General features: G+C 47.9%; 1 protein-coding gene and 1 long non-coding RNA gene across 4 annotated transcripts in view; one reads left to right on the top strand and one right to left on the bottom strand.

Annotated features, from left to right (window-relative positions):
- Positions 1 to 22783, bottom strand: part of LOC146591722 (uncharacterized) — a 33454-nt gene extending 10671 nt beyond the window's left edge. The window contains exons 1-3 of the long non-coding RNA XR_014896738.1: positions 21857 to 22783; positions 21328 to 21436; positions 20497 to 20568 (exon numbers count right to left, since the gene is read on the bottom strand). This is a non-coding gene — a long non-coding RNA (uncharacterized LOC146591722). The remainder of the gene's footprint in view (positions 1 to 20496; positions 20569 to 21327; positions 21437 to 21856) is intronic.
- Positions 22784 to 22912: 129 nt separating this feature from the next.
- DUS3L (dihydrouridine synthase 3 like) overlaps positions 22913 to 22992 on the top strand; it is an 8417-nt gene continuing 8337 nt past the window's right edge. For 2 of the 3 annotated variants that reach the window (XM_085312388.1, XM_085312389.1), the window contains exon 1: positions 22926 to 22980. In XM_085312388.1, the coding sequence (XP_085168514.1) occupies positions 22943 to 22980 (38 nt within the window). In that variant the 5' untranslated portion in view covers positions 22926 to 22942. Of the gene's footprint in view, positions 22981 to 22992 lie in introns of all 3 variants that reach the window. The other variant, XM_085312391.1, reaches the window with a different exon arrangement.

The raw sequence follows: 22992 nt of genomic DNA, 5'->3' as shown, positions 1-22992 counted from the left end.
TAATGAAGAGGTGCACTAAAGGCTGGACTCTAATTTAGATTCTCAGAGAGGCCCCTTGTTTCTGGGATTATTCCCTCTCCTCTGAGAATCAAGGGAGCTGAACACCTCAGCACTACTGCTCAAGGTGATGCTGGATTATCCGGCTTTTTTGCTCATTACAAGATCTCACTCCAAGGATTGCCCAAGCTGTTGCTCTCTTGGACTTGCACTAGAAGACACAGCTTTCCAGAACGCCTGGGCCCAAGGACACAGAAACCAGCCCCTTTCCTGGGATCTCTACAGCAGGACCTCAGTGTCGAGTTGTGCACTGCAATGCAGGATCTCTGGAACTGCCTCATTCAGCCAAAGATTTTGAATGTTGTTAGCTGCAGATCCTGCTCACACCTACATATGTAGCTGGAGCAGTGTAAATACACCTCGGCATACCTGGGAACCAAGTACGAGACAGGAATATTAATGCCACAGTGGGAATAATGACATCCAGCACCAAGCAAAACCCAACAGGCTGCAGATAGTTGGGACGCTGGCTGTGGGAGGTCCGGGCTCTCCTCCTTCACCCCACACCTTGTAGGTACCAATGAGCCAAACCAACTCAACTAGAATCAGCGCCCTTGGGAAGCTGGCTGCTGTCCCTCACGGCCAAACATGAATGGGACCCACTGATGGCTCTGTGTGGGACAGACTTCTCCCATCCCACTGACAGTAGGGAGAGGCCAAGGCACAACCTTCAACGTCCACAACGCATCCATGTCTCAAAAAAAGCAGCCACATCTTTTGCCTCCTGAGGAGCACAGAGGAGAAAGTGATTTTGCTTTCCTGCCCCCAACCCTGTCACTCCTGGCTCCAGAGCAGTGCACAGGGGTATGTGGCCTTCACAGCCCTTACAGTGCAGCATGGCAGCTTGGCAAAGCCCCGCTATTTGGGCCTAACCTGTTGCAGTCCAAGCTTTCTCTGGCTGAACCTCACTCACAGGAAGCACTGATGGGATAATGGTCGTGTCTGAACATATTAACCAAATTACTTGCTGCGCTCTCTGTTTTCCTAGCGCCCCAGCCAGACCCCAAGACTATTTATCTTGGCTTTGAACCCTCCGCCCCTCGCTGCACAGCATGAACACATAACCGCAGAGATTTGTTAATAGAAACCAAAGCAGAGATCACTACCAAGGCTTGCAGGCAAGGGGTTTGTCCTATTATAACAGCTCAGAGCCCTGCTAATCGGTGTCATAAACCGCATCTGTTGGGGTTTCCGGACCTGCTTTCGCCTTGGGCCGCTGCTCAGAGGGATCAGATAGGGACTGCAGGGTCAGCCATGCAATCTAGTGTCAGCACATTGCCACATCCAGCTCCTGGGCTGCTTCCCTGGTCCTGCCTCGCAGTCCTGGRTCAATGGGCTTGTGGCCAGCACTACAGCCCGGAGACCTCTTCGCCCATGCCCAGCCTGGCAGGGTGGGCTGCTGCAGTCCTGTCTTGTCCTGTATGGATCACTGATTCCTGTAGCCTCCAAACAGCAGCCGCTATCACTCCCTTTTGGGCTGATTTACCGTCATTTCCCACAGAAGCAAGGACAAGTCCTACCCAGAGACTCTTCTGCACTCTGCTTCAGGACAAATTTTACATTGCTTTTCCCCAACCACCTGGATTTCAATGCAGCTAAGACCATCTGGTGCCGCTGGCTGCGCAGAGAGTCTTGTTTTGGTTGAAACAAAATCTGAGGTTTCCTCAGCCTCAACCACAGAGATTGTACCAGTTTAAATAATTCACCAAGATTAGGGTCAGATTCCACGGTGAGCTCTAAGCAGTTATCCAAGGCAGCCTCAGCAGGGCCTGTGTTGGTCGTGAACCCCATGGGATGGAAAGCAGACTTCATGGTGGTGTCCTCTGTTGAGGGTCAGACCTTCATTAATCTGCCAAAATCAGAGGCTACTTGCACAAGGGGAAGACAAACTGCTCCTTAGCCCTGGGTCCTCTCACCAGTCTTTTGTCCTCTCCCCCCATCCAGAAGCTATTACGAATGCAACGTGTCAACATCTCAGCAGGTTTCTGGAGCACTTGGCCACCCGGCCAAGGGGCAGAGCTGTTATCTRAGCAGTGTAAGAACAGCCAGGTGACTTGGGCCAGGGCCTCTGTGCAGGTTTGTGCAGCCAGGGCTTACTTCCTAGCAGGGAGGTAATGATCTAGCATTCATTCCCCAAGAGTGAATAAAATCTGCCTTGAAYTTAAATACAATAATCTCAGCCCAAATGTATGAACCACAATTGAAATTTTGCTGCGAAAGCCAGTACGTTTTGAATAATGCATTGCTCAAGATTTGCCAGTTCGTAGCACTCCCGAGCCAGTGCAAAATGCTCAGAGGTCCGTGAGAGAGAAATACTGGGTAAGTAGGAAGTACTGCTGGGCCTGTTTCTTATTTAAAGCCAGGCAGCAATCACTGCAGAGCAGGATTGGAAAGGCCTGGATCATTTTTATCATCTCCCAGGACAACAGCACAGACCCTCAGCAGGTGTAAATCACCAGAGCTCAGTTCGTTTCAGTGGAGATGCTCTGATTTATCCCACACTGAGGATCCAGTTTCATTGCTAGGACAAAAATTTCCACCTTAGATCTATCTGTCCAACTGTAAATGTCCATCCTCTACAGCACAGTGCTGTTACACCCAGAGGTTATTGCTGCAGGACTAATCCCATGTCAAGGGAGGTCCTTTTTGATTCCAGTCACTCCTACCTGTTCCCAAACCAGGACCACAGGGCTGTCTCCCTAGAGTAATGACTTTGCCCATTTATGCACAGTGTGAGAGAGGACCATCAGCGGCACCATAACTGCGATGTACCTCTCAGCCAGTTTCTGGCAACAGCAGCGAGGTCTGGGAGTGGAGAGCTTTTTCCTGCTGCTAATCAGTAGGGATAAATCTTTCTTCAAATCTTTTTGCAACCCGAGAGTTTGTGCCTGGACAGAAAGAAATGAAACGTGCTTTGTGTCAGGCAGTGGGTGATGAGAATATATGAGGGGAAGCAGACAGCCCTGCAAAGAGCAGGAGGGCTGAGAAGCATTGCATAGCCAGACTCAGCCCAGCACCTGGGCAAATGCATCTGAACAAGCTGAGGACACAGCTCTCTTCCTCTATTGGCTTCATTATAGTTCAACAGCCACGATAAAAGCCCTACCGCTGTGCTGGGGCTTGTCCCATCAACCAAAGTAGCAGAAGAAGAGTGGGAGAGGAAAACTGGTTCAGTCAAAGTCTCTCAGTAGGCTGGAGGAGGCTGCGAATCCCCGTGCTGGTTGGTACCTGGTGCCTAGTCCAGGGCATTCCTCTGATTCCTGCTGAAAAGCAACGTGCAGGAGCTTYGAAGCAACTTCCCCCTGGTTAAACAGACCAAAGCTCCCTCTCCTTCAGGAATGCTCAGTTCCTCTGCAGATTCCTCACAACCCAKCTGGGATGGAAACTGCTTTCCCTCACCCTGCGGCTCTCACAAATGAGGTCATTTTATTTCCTCGGCAAGATAGTGGCCAAAGCCCCCCAGCAGCTCACAAACACCAATTTAATTAAAAATTTTATTCCAAATATAATTCACAGCTAATGTCTGGCAAGAAATATGCACCAAAGTGAATTTGCAGATCCTAGCCCTGAGCAATAGAATAGAGGTTGATTTCCTTTTACTCTATATATACACGCATATAAAATATATAAATATATATGTATGTTTATACATATATTCATATATGTACAGAGCAAGAGAGAGCTTATGTAAACCTGTTTGGACTCCCTAGATGCACAAAAATCACAAAGCAGCAGGCACTCATTGTAAAATTTCACTTGAGTAATTTTCAGATCCATGAAGCCCTCAAAGAAGAAAAAAGGAAGACCCTAATATTTGCCAGCACTGCCAGAGAGGATGGGAAAGCACATCAATCTTCATTCTCATTAGCCCCGGAAAGAATGTCTAACTGCGTTTATGGTATGGAGTGGCATCTTGCAAATTATGGGTTGTTTCCTTAATAATAAATCCAAGATCACGATCGAATGTACCTTTGCTTTTCTGAGCTGTGTTTAACAGATATTTTGGTGAGGTCAAATTTGGTTAATCCAAACAGATGTGTCTCCACCGATTTTCACTTGCATTAGACAGGGCTGAAACCCGTGCTGAATCCTGGTCCGATGCAAGATTTGGGGAGCCAGCTTTCAACATCCTAAATTGGGATAAGAAAGGAGTAAATCAAAACTGCATGGTGGCAAGCAGTGTAATTAAGAAGAGGGTTTGCTCTAGAGGTAGGGAGGGAGGCATACAAAGCAAGAGCAGTAAGTCAYTAGCAGGCTGGAGCCTCCTTCGCTTTGGCGAAATTACTCCTGATGGGCAGCAGAGTGATGATGCTGGAGAGGGGACCTGGTGACAGAGGTGACCGTGCAGCCTCATGTGGACACAGGAGTGTCAGATCACAGTACACTACCGGGTACTTGCTCCAAAAAATCCTCTCCCGCACCAGAACGGGGCTGTTTCACACATTACTGGCAGCTGTGCTGGGGCTGGGGCAGCTTTGCTTCCAGCCCTGGGGATAGCTGTTAGCACGCTATGCCCCTCAGCTCATTAAACATATGAAATTTCTGGCTGAAAAAAAATAATAATCAGGCCTGTTTCTAACCTTGGGTGGCTTTGCTTTCTGCTTTTGCCATTCTCCTCTTAATGACTCCCAGAGCTGAGATGCCAAGAGAAGGATTGATATTCAGACCAGCTTGTTGAGGGATGCTGCGCTGAATTTTTTATTGGAGCCAGGAGTAAAGATTTCTATTTTTCTAAGACCAGGGAAAGCATGTTCAGCCTGATAAATATCTGTCAGCAAAAACCATTAGCTGATTAAGTGAACTACAAGGGGAAAATAAAAGACAAAAAAGCCCTGTCATTCCCAGGGGAACTATTCAATGGCCTTTTCCTTTCTTCCTTGCAGGATTTCTAATACAATTCTTAGAGTTTTTCTCCAGGTCCCCATGTCTTGGTTGATTAATTAAAGGAAGGAACCATCAGAACTTGTTTAAAATTAAAAGCTTAATTCTCAGAAATCATGATTAAGTAGCTGCCCAGCATTACCTTCTCCATTTGTTTCTTCCTAGCACCAAGTATTGGCTCACCTTTGCTACAACTGGCATCCMTACCAGTACGGGTACTGGTCAGGGCAGTGGGACCTCACAGGCCAAGGAATGTCACTCTTACATGCCTCAGTTTCCCCCTCAGTAAAATAAAAATAATGGTAATTCTGTCCAAAGTAATCACTCAAGTCCTCTAATGAAAAGTCTCCTTTAGTTAACATCTGCTGGTGATGGAAGCCCTTACAAACGTGCCATAGGTCTCATGATTTTTAGTGCATATGTCAAAGCCTCAGTTCCTCGAGATCACACACCTCTACACGAAATTTCTAAACTTTTGTTGTTGTAGAGAAAGCCTCAAAAACACCATCCCAAAAGTCCTAAAACTAAGAGGCAGTGAAAAAGGACACCTATTATTTTTCCTCTAAGCTGCTTGTTTTTTAAACACAATCCAGTAGTTTATGACAGATCAGGGAGAGGTGATGACTTATCACTTGGAAATAATTGGGGTCAGCAATACTGCGGTCCATGGGAACTGCTGATCTGTGCTGCCTCCCCTCTCTGCATAGTCTGAAGCCATGAAAAACATGGTTTACTGCAGCAGCAAAGGTTTATATTCAATCCTCTCTGTAATCTCTTACTCTAGGAAACTTCAGGATACTGCGGGTGGGAAGCAGGCTCAACCTTAATCTCAGGACTTGTCTGAGAGCAACAGGTCACAGCCGGATTGGGCGCTGAGGGTCTGATCCTCCAACTGCCTCAGGGCTTGGGTGAGATTATGCCTGGACCTGGATTCTAGAMACAGACACAAGGCACAGAGCAGCGATGAACATCAGGAAGGGAAAAGACGGGAAGAAAGTTCTGCACAGCACCTCCTGCCTTCCCTCCCTATTTCCCAGGATGGGGCTGGAGAACCAGCACTCTTCCTGCGTGCCACACTCAATGAGAAAGGACAGGCACRTAATAAAACAGAAAACTAATTGCCCCCAGATGTCTCATTAAGGCCACAAGAAAATCCTACTTGGTCAGGAAAGTACTTGTGGAAAGTGCCATGAGGTCACACTGCCAAACTTTCCCTTGTGCTAGAAACAAGCCCATGGCTTGGTGATGTCTAAGTACAGAAACAGGTCCCAGTTTCTACGGCACACACTGRAAGAGCCCAGGATGCAGGCCACTCTTCCCAATAACTAAAAAGTAGACCTGCCTTGTTCCTAGCAAAATATACTTATTTTGACAGGGAGGATAGGTCACAGTCCTCAGGGTGACCTGGGCTGTCACTTTAGGCATTGTTGAAAGTGCCTCAGATATTACAGTATGAAAAAAGAAAAAAAAAAACAAATTACTGTCCCCATCCCAGCCGCTTGCATTTTTTAATAGCTTACCAAGGCCATATGCCAACACTCAAATAAAGCTCCTGTCTCCAAACCGGGCTTCTTGYTCCCTCCTTCTACTGCTTCACTTCCAACTAATTAGTCCTCCTTCTAAATGAGAGGCCCCCTGGGATAACGGCTTCAAATTGCTGCCCAGACAACAGGAAGCTTTAGGTTGACTGAAGTAACGCTGCTTGTCAAGGCTGCTCCATCTGCAATTCATCCTGTGCAAGAACAGCAGTGGGAAGATAAGGAGTCTCGAAGGTCTCGTGGAAAACTCTGACAAGGAGTCTATTTTGAGCTGGCCTGGCTCGTCTTCCCTGCCTGCTGCTGTCCTCGCTTCCCGTGAACAGGATTGGGACAAACAGGACCTTGTGCCTCTCAAGCTCTGTCTCCTGCCAGCCCCAGGTCAGCAGCATATGTTCTCAGGATAAGAAAGCGAAGAGAGCCATCTTGGGTGATGGGAGGAGAGCGCAGGCAGCTGCAGTGGGATCTGACGTCTGTGAGAACCTTTCTATAAAAAAAAAAAAAAAAAAAAAAACAGCCAAAGTGGATTAGAAGTGGTGCACTGCTGCCCTTACCCATGGGTGCAGTCTTCACTTGTACTGCAGGATGCTTTGGCAGCCCCAGGTTCACAGCCGAGTGACTCTGCTTGACTCAACTGGAAGGACTTCTGACACAGTGTCCTTGCCTCAGCACGGCTAGCTGGAGCCTCAGGTCAGGCTCACACTGCCCACACTCCCATCTAGAGGGGAGAGGCGCCAATCTAGATGCCATATAGCTGCCCAGAGCAAGCACAGAGCTGCAGTCACCTTCATGGACCTGCTTGGCTCCCACTGTGGAGGGCTTCACTGGGGTGAGTCACCTCTTCAGCTTCTCCCCCTTATTGTTTATAAGCTCAATGCTCCTCACCCTTTGGCTGGCCTCACTTTTGCTCCACAGCGTAGACTTGACATACGTTGCATCTCTGGTTTCTTACAGCTCCAGCCCTGCTCTAGTATTGCTCCATTAGGTTATCCGATTGACTTTTCTGGCTCCTCTGCTCCTCAAGCCCTGACTTGAGGATGTGGGCCTGTCTCCCTGACACCAGGCTCCACGGTTTGCTCCCACTCCACCTCAGACCAAAGCACAGGACTCAGCTGCCCACATCCTGATCCCATTTGTCTCTTCTGCTTGCTGCACATATGTTCTCCAATTGCTTCAGTCTCCACCAGCAGACAAACATCAGCTCCTTCACTTCACTTGTTTGGACAGAGAATATGACTTGAGGATTTTGTTTATGAATAAACTCCCCCACTGCAGGAGCGCTTTGAGGGAAATGAAGAGCTGGGAAGTGGCCAGCACTTGCTCCTCACCACATTCTTGCAAAGATGGGAACCAGGGCATTTGTGCTCTAGAGCAGACTAGCCTGTTTTGGGGAGAGAAATGGCGAAACCAGGACAAAAGTTGGTATGAAAAACTGGATACAAGGTAAGCTGATGATGTTTAACCTGGTGGCCGGAAGATGAGCCCAGGGCCAGCATATGGAGCCAGCACCAAGTTAGGTAACAGCTTCCAAGGCTCGCAGAGATGCTCTGAGCACTGGACTTGGCTGGGGAAATGCCTGCACTGTTTATCCATCCCAAACTGGATATTTCCTGGGCACCGCGCAGAAGAGATGGATCTTGTTCAAGGCTTGCTCCACGCTTGCAAGGCTCACGAAAGGCCCCCAATTCCATCTGCAAAGGCCCAGTGAAACTTTCAACCAAACAAAGATCCCAAGTGGAAATCTGAGAAGACATATGGGCATCCGGCCCTTCTTCATGTGGGTTGTGGGAAGCACAAGGAACGCAAGGAGTAGAGAAAGGAAGCAGCTAAAAAGAGAGGCAAAGGCGTCTGCTGCTGACTCCAGAGAGCAGCTTTTAAGGGATGAGAAAAAAGACTTTCTGAGTGAACTTCTTCAGTGTCTGGGAACTGAGCTGCTGGAATATGGGAACTATGTAGCAGACAGCTGGGGACAGGGATTGTGATTCATCCTAGATACTTTGGAAGCAGAGAAAGGGCATGGAGAGCCAAAGCAGTTAAGTAGGGATATAAGAAGGAGAATAAGCAATGGCCCCAAGGCTTTACAAACTGTAAACACTATGACAGAGGAGCTTTGTATTCAAAATAAGCACAGGCAAATTAAATGAGGGAACCAGAGGAAGGGAAAGGCACAACAGAGAGGAGAAAGGGACTGAGCAGAGATCTGCAACCAGCATCAGGTGAAGAGAAAGCCCTTCTCAGGTTCTTGCTAGAGGCGCATAGGAATCAGAATCCTGAGAAAATATGTAGGGAAATGAGTGAAGGGCAGCAGAGCCAGTGTCAAAAAGAGGGGCCCTCAGGGGAGTCTGGGATGCTTTTAAGAGCTCCAAGCTGAAGCGAAAGAACTGGTTTGCAGGAAGACAGGGACGAGGTCTCTGCTCCAGAAGACAATTTGAGAAGCTGCTTCTCAACTCACGGCTGGATTTCTGTCAAAGCTTGGTTGGAACATGGCACTGTCATGTGAAATTACTCAGTGCCATTGTCCACCACAAAGTCTTTGCCACATTGATCCCAGCAAGCAGGCAATAAGGGCAGAACTACCCCCCTGCCCACCCTCTTACAGGCTAGGAGCCTCTCCAACCCCAGGTGAAGCAAGAGAGCAGCCTTGCAGGGAAAGGACTCTGCAGCTGTCTCCAGACTTGCTATAACCAACTTACTGAAGCAAAATTCACAAAGCTAGAACATGTGCTGATGTGTGGCGCCTACTGAACATGGAGATTTGGCACTTGCCTCCGTATGAACAAGAAGAAAACAAGGCTACCTATATCCAATCTCATCATAAGCATATACTCCCTATCAATCAATTAGAATAAAGAAATGAATGGAAGCAGGAGAAGGCACCAGCTTGCTGAGCCTTCAGGATAAAGGTCATGCTCATGGTATTGCTCTAGGTGCGGAGAAACCTGTTTTCCATTCCCTTGGCAATCTCACATGTCTTAGATGCCTTGCATAAATTTCCAAATTCTGCATCCTTATCCCAATACCAAACAGCAGCATAGTCCATCACCTTTCCTTCCTCCAGACTCTAGCTCCATCCACAGCTCTTCCACAGGCAGTGATTGATATGTTCCAAAAATCAGTTCTTCTCTGGGGGGGGGGAAACAGCACAAATAACTGGTTTCTTTACATGCTTCTTCTGGAGGCACCAGCAATTCTTTACAGTGCTGTGAAATCTGGGAAAGTTTCACCCAGCCAAGATGCTAATCAGCGCCACAGCAAACCATTGAGTTAGGAAAACAGAAGTGCAGGACTGATTTGCAGGAAGCAAAATACTGCATGCCTTTACATGTGCTCCTGTTCCACCCAGCCCAAAAGGTTTCATGACTGCTGTGACACACTGCGCTGAAGTCCCTGATTTCCTGTGGCAGCCTAGGGCAGCCTTGTTCCCTGGGGCTGCGGTCCATTCAATTAGAGAGCCCTGTAAGCTCTCCGCAATTCTTGATGATGGACCTGTATTGATCCGCCCTGACTCTCAGGTTTCTATCTCCATTTATCAGGCCTTCACGTTCTTTTAATCCCATCTCAGCCCTCCCCAAAGTAATAAGATAAGAGGCAGGCTGGGAAGGCTGATAAAAGTGAACTGAACAAATCCATTAATGCTGTTTCTGTGCCAGGAATTACAAACCCCAGCCCTTGTTAATTATGCTTGCCAGCCAGAGTCCCAAGACACCAGAGCCAAAGAGGAAAGTCAGGCTTGCTTATGACTTATCCCGAGAAAATGCAACACCTGGAGGATCAGGACTCCTTGGTTCTTATTTCATTTGTGGTACTGATTTGCTTGGTGAGTTTGGGCACAGAGGTAGGTCAAAGCAGAGTGCTTAAACCTGAGCAGCTACAGCATCAGCTCCATGTAAACCTAAATCAGTGCAACTGCTGGCTGCTCCAGCCCTGCCCTCTTGGCTGCACATTCGTCCTAGCCCGTGCACTCATCGCACCCTGTGTTAAACGATTGCAGCAAGCTTAACTGGTAGAAAACAATTCACTTCAGCTGGGTTAAAAATAACTTTAGTACAACATGTGTATACTCTGCAGAGCCCATATGGACCTGCTCAGTGACAACATAGTATGTGCTTTAGGATACGAACCTTGGTCAGAGGGTGATGGTGATGAACTAAAGCCAAAAAAATGCAATATCTGAGGCACATGTGGAGAATGTGCAAAGGGGTCACCAGCACACAGCTACCACGTGTCCAGTCAAGAACAGAAATAATTCTCACCCTGCAAGATGCTTTTAAGATCTCAAAAAAAGATCTCAAACAAACCCCAAATCAGCAGAAAAGTCCAAATCCGAACATTATGTCAAAGCACTAAATTAGAGAGTGGAGGACAACACAGTAGGTCAATTACAGCATGCTTTAATCGAAAACTTTTGGGAAAAAGAATGTCCTTGTAATAATGGAGATTAATGGACATTTCAAAGGGCAAAGTGGCTTTATTCTAACCCTTCTCCTCCTTATTTTCCTTGGTACACGTCCTAATGGATGTGTCAACAATGTCAACACCAACAAAACCCAACAAAATAAATCAAGACACTCATCCAACCAACGCCCTCTCTGGAACAGCTTCAGATTCTATTTTAATTGGTGTCTTCTAAAAAAACAAATCCTTTCTCAGGAAAAATAAATCACAGCCACTTCAGAGAAAAATGTTATAAGATTTGCCCAAGATTACTCAGTTTAGGGGAGGGAATCCAGGTCACTAGTCTGGATGACTACAGCAAGCACAACGGCTCAGAAGAGCAAAAAGTATAAATGAGACCCTCTTTTCATTCTGATCCACAAAGCTTTTATAATACGGGGCCTTTCTCATTTTCAAGTAGACACTTGTGTGTCTGATGTTTGTTGTTCCAGCAATCGGGATTTTTCATCCACCCCAGAGCTGATTCCACTACCATAGTGGTGTCGTGAAAGAAGCTTTTGGTTCCCCTCTTTCCTGGAAGCAATACCAGCTGACAAGACTTTCTGTCTTCCTCTCAGCTCCCACTTGAGCAGTTCTGAGGGCTTGTTAGAAAAAAAGAGCCAGTTGCGTTTGATGGATTGGGATTAGGGACTATCATTCATCTCTGTGCAGCAGACAGAGCATAAAGTATACTTCACAGAAGAGTTAAACTGCAAATACTGCAATTGCATAGTATGTAATAGATCCAGAACCTCCCCTGCTCTCAAGATTTCACATCCTGAGTAAAGGGCCACAAGCGGAGAAAGCAAACTCCCATGGCTTTAGACTATATTAAATGAGTGTCCTGACATCCAAAATGAGATTGGGGCCCTGCTGTGCTAGAAACCGTAGGGTCATACAGTAAAACACGCTTGGAGGCAACAGGGGTTCTGGAGCACTAACAAATTAAATAACCACAAGAGGCAAAAGACTGCTGCACGGAAGGGAAAAACAGAGCTTTGAATAAAACTGAGGACTCCCAATTCCAATTCTGTGAGGAATATCTGGAGAGCCTCCATAGACTATTCAGGCTTGTAATCGTGTTTGGGGGTTTCTAGCTCTTGATGTGTTGCTGGAGGAATGGGCAATGTTCTAATGTTCTTTTCACACTCGAAGAACAGTCTCATAACTCTCCATTGGCGTACAACTTCCCACACTTCCCACACTCCCATGGCTAGCTGGTGACCAAAATTGGGGCACTGTCAGGGCTAGAACTGTTCCTATCTAGGGGCAGGTTTCCCTCTCATCCTGTTTCATACAATCTCCAGCTACTGCCATGTTGATGTGGGCAGTGGCCTAAGGGGCAAAAATAAGTTTAAGGGAGAACTGCCACACATAGAAAGTTCATGGGGTTGGTTAGTTTTTGATCCCATTCTAAGTCCTCCCTGGAGCCCAGCCCTTGCTTTGAGGTGGCTTGTTGGATGAAAAATCCTTTGACTCAAAACAGCACATATAGTTTCAGATCAAAGGAAATCATAAAACTGAGTCCAAAATTTTAAGTCCAAGAAAGATTTTTTCCCCTAAGAGAATTTCCTAATTAGTGTCCTTTATTACAGTCTCCATCTCACATTCTCCATTTCTCCCAGGCTGGTATTTGAAAGTCCAAGCCCTTGCTCAGGCAGTATCTTTGCATGTGGGCACGAAGTCTGCAAAACAGTGTAGGAAAGTAACACAGATTTTTAATACTACCTTGGAATCTCAATTCCCATTCTGTATTTGAGCTGAAACAGAACAGCTTCCCTAAGCTCTTTCATACATATATCCACCTCAACAGCAGGGAGATCACCTAGCAGGAGAAATTAGGGCTTTTTATATTATAGCAGAAAAAGGAGATACTGCAGGATATTCTACTATTGTTTCACAGAATCATAGAACAGGTAAGGTTGGAAGGGACCTCTGGAGATCATCTAGACCAACTCCTCTGCTCAAGCCATGTCACCTAGAGCATGTTAGACAGGGCTGCATCCAGGCAGGCTTTGAATTGCTCCAGAGAAGGAGACTCCACAACCGCTCTGGGCAACCTGTTCCAGCACTCTGTCACTCTCATAGGGAAGAAATTCCCCCTCACATTCAGGTGGAACTTCCTGTGGTTCTGTTTGTGCCCACTGCCTCTTAGAATCATAGAAGAGTAAGGTTGGAAGGGACCTCTGGAGAACATCCAGTCCAACCCTCAGCATAGCCCATACGGGGATTGAACCCATGACCTTGGCATTAGTAGCACCACGCTCTAACCAGCTGTCCCCCATGTCCTGTTGCATGGGACAACTGAAAAGAGTTTGTCCCCGTCCCCTTCACATCCTCTCTTCAGTGAGCAGCCCCCCCACCCTCTGGAACAAGATGCTCCAGCCCTCTGATCATCCTCGTAGCCCTATGCTGGACTTTCTCCAGTAGCTCCATGTCTCTCTTGGACTGGGGAGCCCAGAACTGGATGCAGTAGTCGAGATGAGGCCTCAGCAGGGCTGAGCAGAGGGGCACGATCACCTCCCTCGACGTGCTGGCAACACTCTTCCTAAGGCACCCCAGGATACCGTTCGCCTTCCTGGCCACAAGGGCACATTGCGGCCTCAGAGTCAGCTTGTTGTCCAGTAGCACTCCCAGGTCCTTCCCTGCAGAGCTGCTTTCCAGCAGGTCAGCCCCCAGCCTGTGCTGGTGCCTGGGGTTATTTCTCCCTAGGTGCAGGACCGTGCACTTGCCCTTGTTGAACCTCCTGAGGTTCTTCTCTGCCCAGCTCTGCGGCCTCTCCAGGTCTCTCTGAATGGCAGCACAGCCCTCAGGTGTATCAGCCACTGCTCCCAGCTTGGTGTCATCGGCAAACTTGCAGAGCAGGCACTCTGTCCCTTCATCCAGGTCTTGGATGAATAAACTGAACAGGATGGGACCCAGCACTGAGCCCTGGGGGACTCCACTAGCCACAGGCCTCCATGTTTCGCCATCACTGTGATTAGGGATTGTTCAGCAATCACAGTGTAGCAGTTCCACTGGTTCCAGACAGATTAGCTCAGATTCCAGAATGCCTAATGCTCAAGAAGCACCTGCTAAGTAAATGTTCCTGCCCCCCAGGGGGGAAAAAAGGAAGAAAAAGTTATGATCAGCCTGACCAGCTCCCCAGATCAGTTCTCTACAGACCAACAGTTGCACCATTGCAAAGCAGGGAATAGGAGGGCATTGGAGTCACTTCACACGAAAATGTGTTTAAGGAGAGTGATGCTTAACCAGACTAAAAGAGGAAGGATGGCAAACAAAGTATTCCTTATCCTGGTTGGACTCAACACGTAAGGTCACCTGGGAGGGAGATCCCGGGGGAAAGCAAGAAGAATCAAACTCCTGCCTGACAAATGAGCTTCTGTCTCACCACTTGCCTTGCCACAGGTGCCACAACTCCTGCTAAACACCAGCCTGCTTAACCATCCATCTGCACTTATCTGGCCTTGTCACGTGTTAATCCACTGTCATCCCATCCTTCACAGAGAAAATGGGATGAAGCCGCAGCAAGGTCTGCTGAGTAAGATAAAGGCGCCTTCTGCAACTCATCCCCCCAGCCAGACTGCGAGCCAGGGTGGCCCCAGTCCTGCTAGCCTGGCGCACAAAACAAAGCTTTTGGGGATAGGTGGAGAGTAGTGCTGCACCCAGCTTACCGTGGCCACCCTGCTCATCCAGAGCTGCAGTACCCTCAGCACCCACTTCTCCTGGGCTCCAGCAGACTCATAACCCCCTCTCGTGGCAAATACATAGCTCACTGCTCCCTGACCCCACACAGGAAAGACTTTTCCAGCCCTGGATCCAGCTCCAGATTTCCAGAGCCCTTTAGAGGCTCTGCCGACAAAGCACATGAATATTGATGATTTGCAGAGATGCAGCAGAAAAGGCAGCTGCAGAGAGACAGACTCTCTGGAGCCAAGTTCAGCAAACGCTGCCTGGTGCAGAACATATCCTGGGGCAGGAGAAGGGAGGGGTGAACACAACCCTTTGGATGGTTGAGCTTTTCAATAGTGCTGAGGGGACCATGTTCCCACCTATAAACAGGAACAGATAGCCCAATCCCATAAACTCAAGCTCTGGAAAAAATCTTCACCTGTTCTTAAAATTAAATGACTCTATAATATAGCAGTTTTASAGTTGGACAGCTTCTAAGCCTGATCTGCACTGTTTGAATGCTTGCACCAACAACCCTGCCTTGTAGGTTAAAACCTGCGTGAACAGGCTCTGTCTATCCATTTCTAACTCACTTTGAGGTGGCATTTAGGGATTTATTGTATTTCAAGTAAGGTTACATTCTTAGTGCTTTCATAGAGCTGTTTGCACACTTTAGCATGGAGCTCATCCCCTATTGCTTTGCTGAGCAGGGACTGTTTTGGGAGTGAGAGAAGCCCTTATAGAGCCCCTACATCTCTCCTCACACCTCAGTTATCTCAGCTCCTTCCCATACGATGGGCTTACAGCGCCTGCACTGCAGTAATGCCAGATTTCCCACACATGCAAACACCCTTCCAACATCCATACTGCCCTCATCTATCCCCTGCTCTTCCGCACAGTGCCCCACATCCCGCTGCGTCCGCTCCTCCTTTCATTACCCTGGAGTTGGTGTGTACTGGAGCTGGTTTTGCTGACTGCGCTGCACGTGCTGACCATCCACTAAGTTCACGCTCACTGCCTGGCCATCTGGCAATTGCCTACGACCTCCTTCAGCGGAGGCACAAATTAGGGTACTGTAGCAAACCACCCATTTCTGTGAAACTTTCAGGAATTCAGTACGTTTGAGACATCTCTCTGCCAGACACAGCCAGAATTAGCCAAGGGATTCGAACGTTATTAGCGGGGGAAGGCTGCAGGGGGAGGGAGCTCACATGCTGATACACAGAGATCCAATGTCATGTCATTATTAAGCCAGCCTAGAAAGCAAGTGTATTAGTCCCTGCTGAGAAGGAATATGGGGAGGGAGAGAGAGAGAGACAGAAAGAGAAAGAAACAAAYGGACAGGAAGTTTTCTAGTTCAGGAAGGGAAGTGTCAAGGCTCATTGCAAACATTGCAATCTCCTTACTTCCCTACCAGTACAGTGAGTTCTGGTAGCTCAGCTCACATTCAGGCTCTAAGACCCCAACCAAAGCCCTTCACTTTCTTCTGGACTTTTCGAATCCTGGGGCTTGCCAAGATCTACTTGGGAAAAGCTAATGGCTGCTCTCAGGGCTGCTATTCCTTCACCCTCCAAAAGCACAAGCAGATCTGCCAGCAGCTGTTTGAGTGGAGCAAAAAGCCAGAAGGGATGTCTTGTCTGGTATAAGCACCCTAAAGCTAACATATGATATTTATTAGGACTTCTCAACCAAAGCCTGTTGACTCTCTTCCCTGTGCTGCAGGAAGGAGGGGTCAAATGACATCCTTCCACCTCAAAAGAAAGGTTTTTTTTTTCTGGAGAAAATCCTGCCTGTACACTTGTCTCTTTTTCCACTCATTTGTTTGGGACTGTCCGCAGTATAGGGATGGCTGTCCCTTTTTCACAAGAGGGCTGTGCAGTAAGCTGCACTGATCCCCACCAAGCACGTCCTCTGCCGCTGAACCGACCACAAGCAGTTGTCTCAGGACCGCTCTGCAGTTGCTGCACTAGTGCGGATCGCGCTGAGGCACCGCTGAGCAGCCTCAAGTGGCACAGCTACGCAGGGCATAGAAACGAAACTGCCTTGCTACAGACCACTCATGACAAAGGGGACTCCCATTAAGCAGGACAAGGTCCTCGATACACAGAGAAACACCTCTCACTTGCAGCAGGCAAGGGCTTTGCTGACACATGAGAATTACCAGTTCACCCTAATAGCATTCAATATAGATTTTTGGGAGGCATGTAGTGAGTCTTCCAGAACAAAGGCAGAATGAGAAACCGGCCCATCATTATAGCAGGAGATAGGGGCAAAACTGGGCACGGTTCTGATCTTGCAAGACTTCATCAGTCGCTGCAGCATGATGCTGACTGCAGCACAGGCTGTTCCAAGTTTTAGATGACTTTGCAACTGTGGTTCTCTACCTTCTAGTCTGGAAGAGGAAGAAAAAAATACATTTACCTGAGTCTGCAAAAAATTAGAGGCTGGAAAGGGCATGGCTAAATCGCTAAGATTTTTTTTTCTTGTAAATCCTTATTTCCAGGAGTATGCTGAGGAGTATGCTGAGAGTGAAGCGAGTGAAGAAAATGCTGCGAGTACCCAGCCGGCTTAGTTTGAGCACTATGCACTTGTCCTGTTCCAGATTCAACTGAATCATACATAGAAGGGAAGGGATCGAGAGAGAGGGATCATGTAGGCAATTCAAAGCCCCCGCTTCATATCAGGAGCCCTTAGGAAAAAGGAGAACAACAGGATACATAAGAATGCTAAGGAACAACTAACTCCATAATTTGATGCAAGGGAGCTCTGAAAACCACCATGCTTTTAGACACTGCTTCAGAGCCCTCTGCTTGAAGCTGAGCAGTGCACAAGGGCAAAAGGACAAGACCTTGCTTCCTCTCCACTATCCCCAAAGTAATACCCATCCTCAAGCAGGACAGTTCCCAGGGCCACCACAAGGACTGAACTGTAGTCAAGGCTAGGTAATGTSTAAAACTGACGGACAAGCAAAAGAATATACTTCAGCCTTCTGTATCCTACCCTTGGTAGCCATCTCTGGAAACAACCACGTTTCAATCGCAGGCCATTCTATCATGATTAACAAGCTAAACAAAACCATGTGTGACCCTAAAAATCAACAGATGTCGTTCCTCTCTGACTCACGCAGGCAGAGCAAATGCAAGGACAAACAGGGGCAGTAATGAAGACCTCAGCTCATTTGCCTTTCCTCAGTTTGCAAGTTCCCCAGCTCATTTCCAGGACCACTGCTGAGTAGCAGAGGCAACATGCTCATGAATCAGGTTCAGGAGATTAAAAAAAAATTGCTCACCTGGAGCAAATGTTGTACCAGCCTGGAAAGGATTAGAGCAGATCTGTCACAGGGTACAACTGCTAGGAGACCCAGATTGTCCTTCTGAAAAAGGTCCTGCCATTGGTGCTGTGTGGCACTGAGACTTCAGTCACATGCAAGAGAGACGTATGAATAAGCAAGAGTCTTCAGGCCTTAGAAGCACGTGAGAGCATACAACACACATCTCTATGTGCTTCCACAAACAGCCAGCATCGGGTAGGGGCAGAGGCAGCCCCAGTCTGCCTGGGGGAAGGAAGAGGGCTGCACAGCCACGCAGTCATGGGAGCAAGACAGCACTGGGGGTATCAGGATGTTTAAAAAGGTCCAGAAAACCTGAAAGAATAAACACCTAGGGGTGAATGGGAGCACACACACTCAGCTGGCAAGCAGGACAGAGATCAAACTATTATTCATCAATAACGGGAAGAGTCACTAAAATACAAGTTTTGGAAGGTTCTAAAACTATTTGTGAAGTTGGGCCAAATTTGCCTAATAGCTCCAGCCAAAAGGGGGGAAATAATTAGAAAAACATTGAAACACGTCATTTTGAGTCCTTTTTAATTTTTAATTTTATTTTTTTCTTAAGTGAAACATTTCACTTCGGAAATGATGAAACATTTCAATTGCAGCAGGATTTTGGAGCCTTTGTCCCAGTGAAAGAGGCATGTTTATTCGGTTTGTCACTTACTGCCCGAGTTAAATGTCAGGAGGAAATCTCAGTGTTTTCTTATTTTTACATGAAAAAATAAAAGTAAAAAAGTTTTTATCCAGTTGTACACAGCGTTAGAAGAGGCCAGCTAAAGGGCCTACAAGGCTGAAGGCACCTTTACTGTCTGGATCCTCCAAACTACCCCAAAATCATGACAGAACTGAGCCACTTAGGATTAGCCAACTTGCACTGGGAAATGTCTCTGCACCTGYCCTGTGCCCTGACAACTGGTCTCTCTGCAGAGTCTCTCCTGCAACAGAGCCAAGGAGCTGTCCCAGATAAGCCCTGGGAACAGTGGGCTTGACAGAGGTGATGGCTGGGGAGGGACTGACTAGCCAGCAGAGGGTAGATCAAAACCTCGTGTGTAAAGGCCCTCTGGGAGTTCCCAAAATGAGGGAGTAACTGGGTGCCTTTCCCTAACCCCATGCCCACAAGTGCAGGGGAAAGCCACATCCTGCCCCTTTCACCATGCAGACCAGCCTCTGCCAAGAAATCAGCCTCTCCCATGACTGATGCCTTAGCTTCTTGTTATTTTAGGGTCTGATAAAAAGACTTGCAGCCTTCTCCAAGCTTTATTTCCATGTTTCCCTCCCTCCCACCAATGAGCACAGACTTTCTGCAGATTTCCTTCCCTTCTCCTTTAGTAATTTCTGTCTAGACACCTGACAAATTTTGCAAATCCAGGACTCTTCACTATGGCTCATTATTGTAGTTTCCCGCAGGAACTATCACTTCTGCTCACTCTTATCACAGGTAGTACAATCTCTACAACAGACTGAGTCCTAATTCACTTATTTGAGTGAATTGACTCCCTGTCCTAAAACCATAAGGGCCTTGCCTAAAAAATGACCTTTAACAATTCTATTCATGGGCCAAAGGCTAGACCAGCAGTCTAAGTTACTCTTAAACCAACCAGGAAGAAACTACAGTAAGGGATATTTTTTAAGCTCCGTTACACCTCAAATGCTAAGGCCTCAATTATAGCATTAAGAACCATTTAACAAGTCCAAACAGGTCTTCTTGGAGGTGACATGCAACAGTGCCTACAGGGACCTTGGTGCAGGGTACGGAGCCCCACTGTGCTTCCTCCTAAATCACCAGGCTCTGGGAAGAGACTGTGATCTGGTGATTATAGCAGGAAGGGAATCGGGAGCTGGGAGATGAAACCAGAAAGCGGAAACATTTAAGCTTTAGGCTTGAGAACAACTTCCTGATAGTGAAATTTATGAGCAATGGGAATATTCTCCTTTGCAGAAGGCTGGAAGCTCTGTTGCAGAGGACTTTAAAAACAAGACTGGATAAAAGAGTAGACAATGTCCATAAGGAATAGATCTTGCTTTGACCAAAAGCTAGATAGGACCCAACAGTTCACTTCCATCTCTAACTCCCCTGCTAATACACAAGTGGCAAATCTCAAACCTGCTTTCTGTGATACTTGCCCACTGAGATGATAAACCAGCGCAGGTTGCCAGAACTGTACTGTACTGCTGTGAACGACACCCAAATGCGACCAGTCCAAATTTCTGTCCTCATTCTCACTCTACTGCAGCTCAAAGGTGACTTTTTAGAAAACTACAAAATCTCATTTTCAGCTAACGCCTGGGTGTAGTAGCCAAAACCAGGGACTTGACACATCCGACTTTTGTGTGGGAGCCTGTGGAAGGTGTATTTTCATTAATGCATGTGTCTTGTTTAACTTGGACATTAAACTAGCTGAACTTTTTCTGACTTGGTTCTCCCTGTACATATATATCACACCTTCCTGTAATCAGCCTTTCCCTTTTTCCTGACTTTGCTTTTCCCAGCAAGTTAATGGGTATCGGCTTTCTTCAGAGCTGGTTTTGTGCTGTTGAATGATGTTGAAGTGATAGCTCTGGTGATCTGAGTATTATATTTACCCACGAAAGCAGTTCAGCTCAGGCAGTCATAATGCAGGCTTCACAGCCATCTGCTCTCAGCCTCAGTAGGATCTGGTTAGAGCAAGGGGTGAAACCAAAGTTAAAGTACCCAGTAAGAGGAGCACATCCCTCTGTACTGGGCAGAGATCCCTCTGGATTACTTTGCATATGTCTTCTGCACACTCCAGGTGGGCATCAAGCTGCTTGGCTAAGCCTCCTCTCTGTATCAGCCCCAATTTCACGATACAGAAATAACTGTGCTGCCACACAACACAAACACAGCGCACACACAGCACAGCTGGCTCCGAGCTGGGTGCATCAGAACTGGCAATCCTGGGGGCTTCATATCCCACTCTCAGACCCTCAGCCACAGCCTGTCAGGAAATTCACTTCAGGCTTAGCCTCATAAAACCACCGAGCCAGTGTCCTGAGAAGGGATTAAACGTGAAAGTCTGTGACCTCAGCTGAGTACAGTGAATCAAAAGCATTCTGACTTTGGGCTTACTGCCCCACAAAAAACATCAGTGAAATCATTTCATTAATCCCCAGGGCCTCATTTCCTTCCTTCCTTCTCTCAGCCAAGCTGAAGCTTAAAATAGTATTCTGCATTCTTCACATTTCTCTTCAAAACTAATTAATATCCAATCAGCCAAAACCTCTTCTCTCAGCAGCCTGTCTTGATCATGCAACCTGCCCACCCTCAGCAAAGGCACCCTACCAGGCTCAGAGATCCTCCCCAAACACATTTCTGATGGAACATTTGGAGAGAGTTATATCACAGCCCCAGAAAACATGAAAACATCAAAGTTTGAGATCCATACGCAAACTTACCTCTGCCCCATGTGCACACATAGTTCTCGTGTGTCTGTAAATGAACACACACTATGGCAGTTCTCCAATGCCACAAGAGCAGCTTCTCTCCGCCAGCTTCTAGCAGCCCCTAAAGGCAAGAAACACACGTTGCTTTCTCCCTCTTCACAGTGATACCTACACTGAATTGCAAGGATGAAACCTCACGTCAAGGCTTGATTTCTAGGGCTCATGGAAATAGAGAGGCAACTTTTGATGTTGGTATGGCCCCTGGATGCAGTGCTGAGAGAGGGACAGGAAAGAGTGTAGAGCACAGGTCTTTTCTCCTTTMTTCAGGCTTTACAATTACCTCTCTCCTTCTCAGCAGAGCAGAACAAGCATGAATCGAATGACAAGGATGAGCAGGATGACCAAATACTGCACATAAAGGAAGCGACCTGAATCTAACCTGAAGCTGGAGAGGGAATCTCAGGTAGAAAAGCTCTGAATGCATCATCCCATTAGACACCAAGTCCCTAGGAAATCTTTCTTGCTCTGTGTCCCCACATACCAGGCATGAGCTCCGAGGACCACAGACAAGGCTCTCTCTGTCTCTGGTGCAGGTATTGTGGAACAGCCTTGCTCCCTCCACTGCCCAGCAGCACTCACCTAAGTGTCTCAGGAATGCCTTGCAGCACCTCACATCCATGACCAACTTTGCAATGGCTCAAGCAGACCTCAAAATACCACCCCCATTCCCAGGGATGAGGTGTTATCATCTCAGGGCCCCTCCATTTCTTACGTAACCCAACCCCACCAGGGCCCTCCCTGGAAGCGGGAGTCTTCGGCTGGCAGCCGAGAGCACACCAAGCATGCCTGATCCCTTTCCATTGGCCACCAGAGGAAGAAACATGAAGCCTCTCCCACTCCTTAGTCAAGTGAGGCTGGAAAACATTGCAAAAAGGAGTAGTATGGAAAACTGCATTGCCTGAGCAGCAGGCAATGATATTCTGTCTGTGGGAGCGCCCCAACGCAGACTGACTATCCTGCACAGCTCCAGAGAGCTCAGACCCACAGCTCAAACCGAATGCTTTACAACTAGTATCACACTTACTATCTCAAATTAATATATATAAAAGAACCCTGCACTTCTGCAGGTCTCCATCTCCTCCCTGCTGAGAGCTGCAAACACACAAAGAGCCAGGTCTGTGCCCCAAAAAGCAAGGAACCATCCTAAAGTCATGAGATGAAGGAACACTGGTGGGGGGGGTCCTGCCTTTCTGGTCACTAATAGCCACRCTTCCTCTCAAAAATCAAGACCTCAAGCAGCAGCTTGCTTTAGATAACTGTTCCCATGCTCACAGGCCGCAGCCCAGGAGAAGACCAAAGGCAGAAAACAACGACGCAGGACAAAGCCTCGCAGTACCCCCACGAAGCTTGAGGCCCTCCGCAGCCCCGGGGAAGGGAGACTCGCCGCTCACGGAGTGCGGCCAAGCCCTGGCAGCGACCGCAACCCTCCTCCCCCCGCTCCAACCGCCGCTAGCGCCGCGCGCGGCCTCAGCCCGCCATTTTATATACGGCGCGGGCCCGCCCGCGGCCGCCGTCACGTGGGCCCCGCGCGCGCCCCGCCCCCTGCGTCATCGCCGCGTGCGACAGCATGGCCGCGGCGGCGGGAGTGGCGCCGGTCCGCGCCCGGTGAGTGCGGGC

This window comes from Rhea americana, unplaced genomic scaffold, assembly GCF_003343005.1.
Source record: "Rhea americana isolate MKP2758 unplaced genomic scaffold, rheAme1 scaffold_361, whole genome shotgun sequence".
Lineage (NCBI taxonomy): Eukaryota > Metazoa > Chordata > Aves > Rheiformes > Rheidae > Rhea > Rhea americana.
Note: the sequence above shows the minus strand (reverse complement) of the source record. Positions and strands in the feature narration are given on the sequence as shown.